We start from the raw sequence: 1875 nt of genomic DNA, 5'->3' as shown, positions 1-1875 counted from the left end.
GAGAGAGAGAGAGAGAGAGAGAGAGGGTCACGGTCACGTCACAGTGGAGTCAGCTGTCTTAACCGTGGCTTGTGTACTGCAACTAACTCAATTCAGCTGATCTGAAACCGAAAACTCAGAGTTTCCCATCTCAGAGTTCAAGTTTTAACTCAGAGTTGGTTGAACCTCCTTATTGGGATAAGGACATTTAAAATCATCACTTTTACTCAAAATTTTGACCAGAGCTTAGCAAAACTAGTCAAATGTATATTCATCATAAAAAAAACTTTGGAGTTTTAGTATTTTATGAATTTCTATGACTGTTCCAAGTCTATACAATTTACACTGTTTACACAATATACAATGCAAGTTTTATCTGAGCAACTTAAAATAAGATCATGATTTTTAGCTGTTTGAATGTGTTTGTTTTGTCTTATTTTAACTCATCTTGAGGGTGTCTGGCTGATTGAGAACCACTGAACCACGGTGTGTGTTTCATGCAGTGTGTGTGTGTGTGTGTGTGTGTCTGTGTGTGTGTGTGTGACTGTGTGTGTGTGTGTGTGTTTTCACAGATATCGACGAGTGCCGCATCTCTCCTGATCTGTGCGGTCACGGCACGTGTGTGAACACAGCCGGTGATTTCCAGTGCGATTGCTTCACTGGATACGAGAGCGGCTTCATGATGATGAAGAACTGCATGGGTGAGACTCTCACACACTGTTTTTCAGAAAGTTTGACCGATTTAAGATTTCAATTTCAGTGACATTCAACCTAAAAATGTAACTACAACATGATTTCTGAAGATCATGTGACACTGAAGACTGGAGTAATGATGCTGAAAATTCAGCTGCGCATCACAGAAATAAATGACAGTTTAACAGATATTCACATAGAAAACAGCTGTTTTAAATTGTAATAATATTTTAAAAAGCGGCTTCATGATGATGAAGAACTGCATGGGTGAGACTCTCACACACTGTTTTTCAGAAAGTTTGACCGATTTAAGATTTCAATTTCAGTGACATTCAACCTAAAAATGTAACTACAACATGATTTCTGAAGATCATGTGACACTGAAGACTGGAGTAATGATGCTGAAAATTCAGCTGCGCATCACAGAAATAAATGACAGTTTAACAGATATTCACATAGAAAACAGCTGTTTTAAATTGTAATAATATTTAAAATTTTTTCTGTATTTTTGATCAAATAAATGCAGCATTGGTGAGCAGAAGAGACTCCATTATAAAACAAAAAATCTTACTGATCCCAAACTTTTGAACGGCAGTGTATATGTTCAGAAATAATATAAAACAAGAAAAATGCTAGCCATTTCTAGACATTCAGTTTCATAAGTCAACTCAAAAAGTCAAGAACACTGTCAGTGTAACGGCAGCAGCAGCTTTCAGTCTGTCAGCATCTTGCAAACATACAGTAGCAGTTCTGCACAGATTTCTGATTTTCCATTGCTTTTCCGTGTCAGCATGCACTTGACAGACACGTTTGACCGTTGCGTTGCGGCTCGCATCTTTTGCAGCATCACTCATGAAATGGTGTCTGTTGTGTTTCAGACATCGACGAGTGCGAGCGCAACCCTTTGCTCTGCAGAGGAGGTGAATGCATCAACACTGAGGGCAGCTTCCGCTGCGAGTGTCCAGAGGGCCACGAGATCGCTCCTGACGGCTCCGCCTGCCTGGGTCAGTGTTGGTGTAGGGCAATAGAATATACGGTCTGTACAGTATAAAAACCATTACGCCTATGGAGAGTCCCCACTTTTCACAAAAACAAACACAAAAAAGTGTGTGTGTGTGTGTGTGTGAGAGAGAGAGAGAGAGTGTGTGTGTGTGTGAGTGTGTGTGTGAGAGTGTGTGTGTGTTTGTGTGTGTGTGTGTGTGA

The 1875-nt window shown here is 40.2% G+C and overlaps 1 protein-coding gene across 1 annotated transcript in view; it reads left to right on the top strand.

The window, feature by feature from the left end:
- The window catches only part of fbn1 (fibrillin 1), an 82522-nt gene that overhangs the window by 39883 nt on the left and 40764 nt on the right, over nt 1-1875 (top strand). Inside the window, 2 exon segments of the mRNA XM_016518610.1 lie at nt 552-680; nt 1551-1676. Coding sequence (XP_016374096.1) covers nt 552-680; nt 1551-1676 — 255 coding nt within the window.

Source organism: Sinocyclocheilus rhinocerous, unplaced genomic scaffold (genome assembly GCF_001515625.1).
Source record: "Sinocyclocheilus rhinocerous isolate Xijiao unplaced genomic scaffold, SAMN03320098_v1.1 scaffold1093, whole genome shotgun sequence".
Taxonomy (NCBI): Eukaryota; Metazoa; Chordata; class Actinopteri; order Cypriniformes; family Cyprinidae; genus Sinocyclocheilus; species Sinocyclocheilus rhinocerous.
Note: the sequence above shows the minus strand (reverse complement) of the source record. Positions and strands in the feature narration are given on the sequence as shown.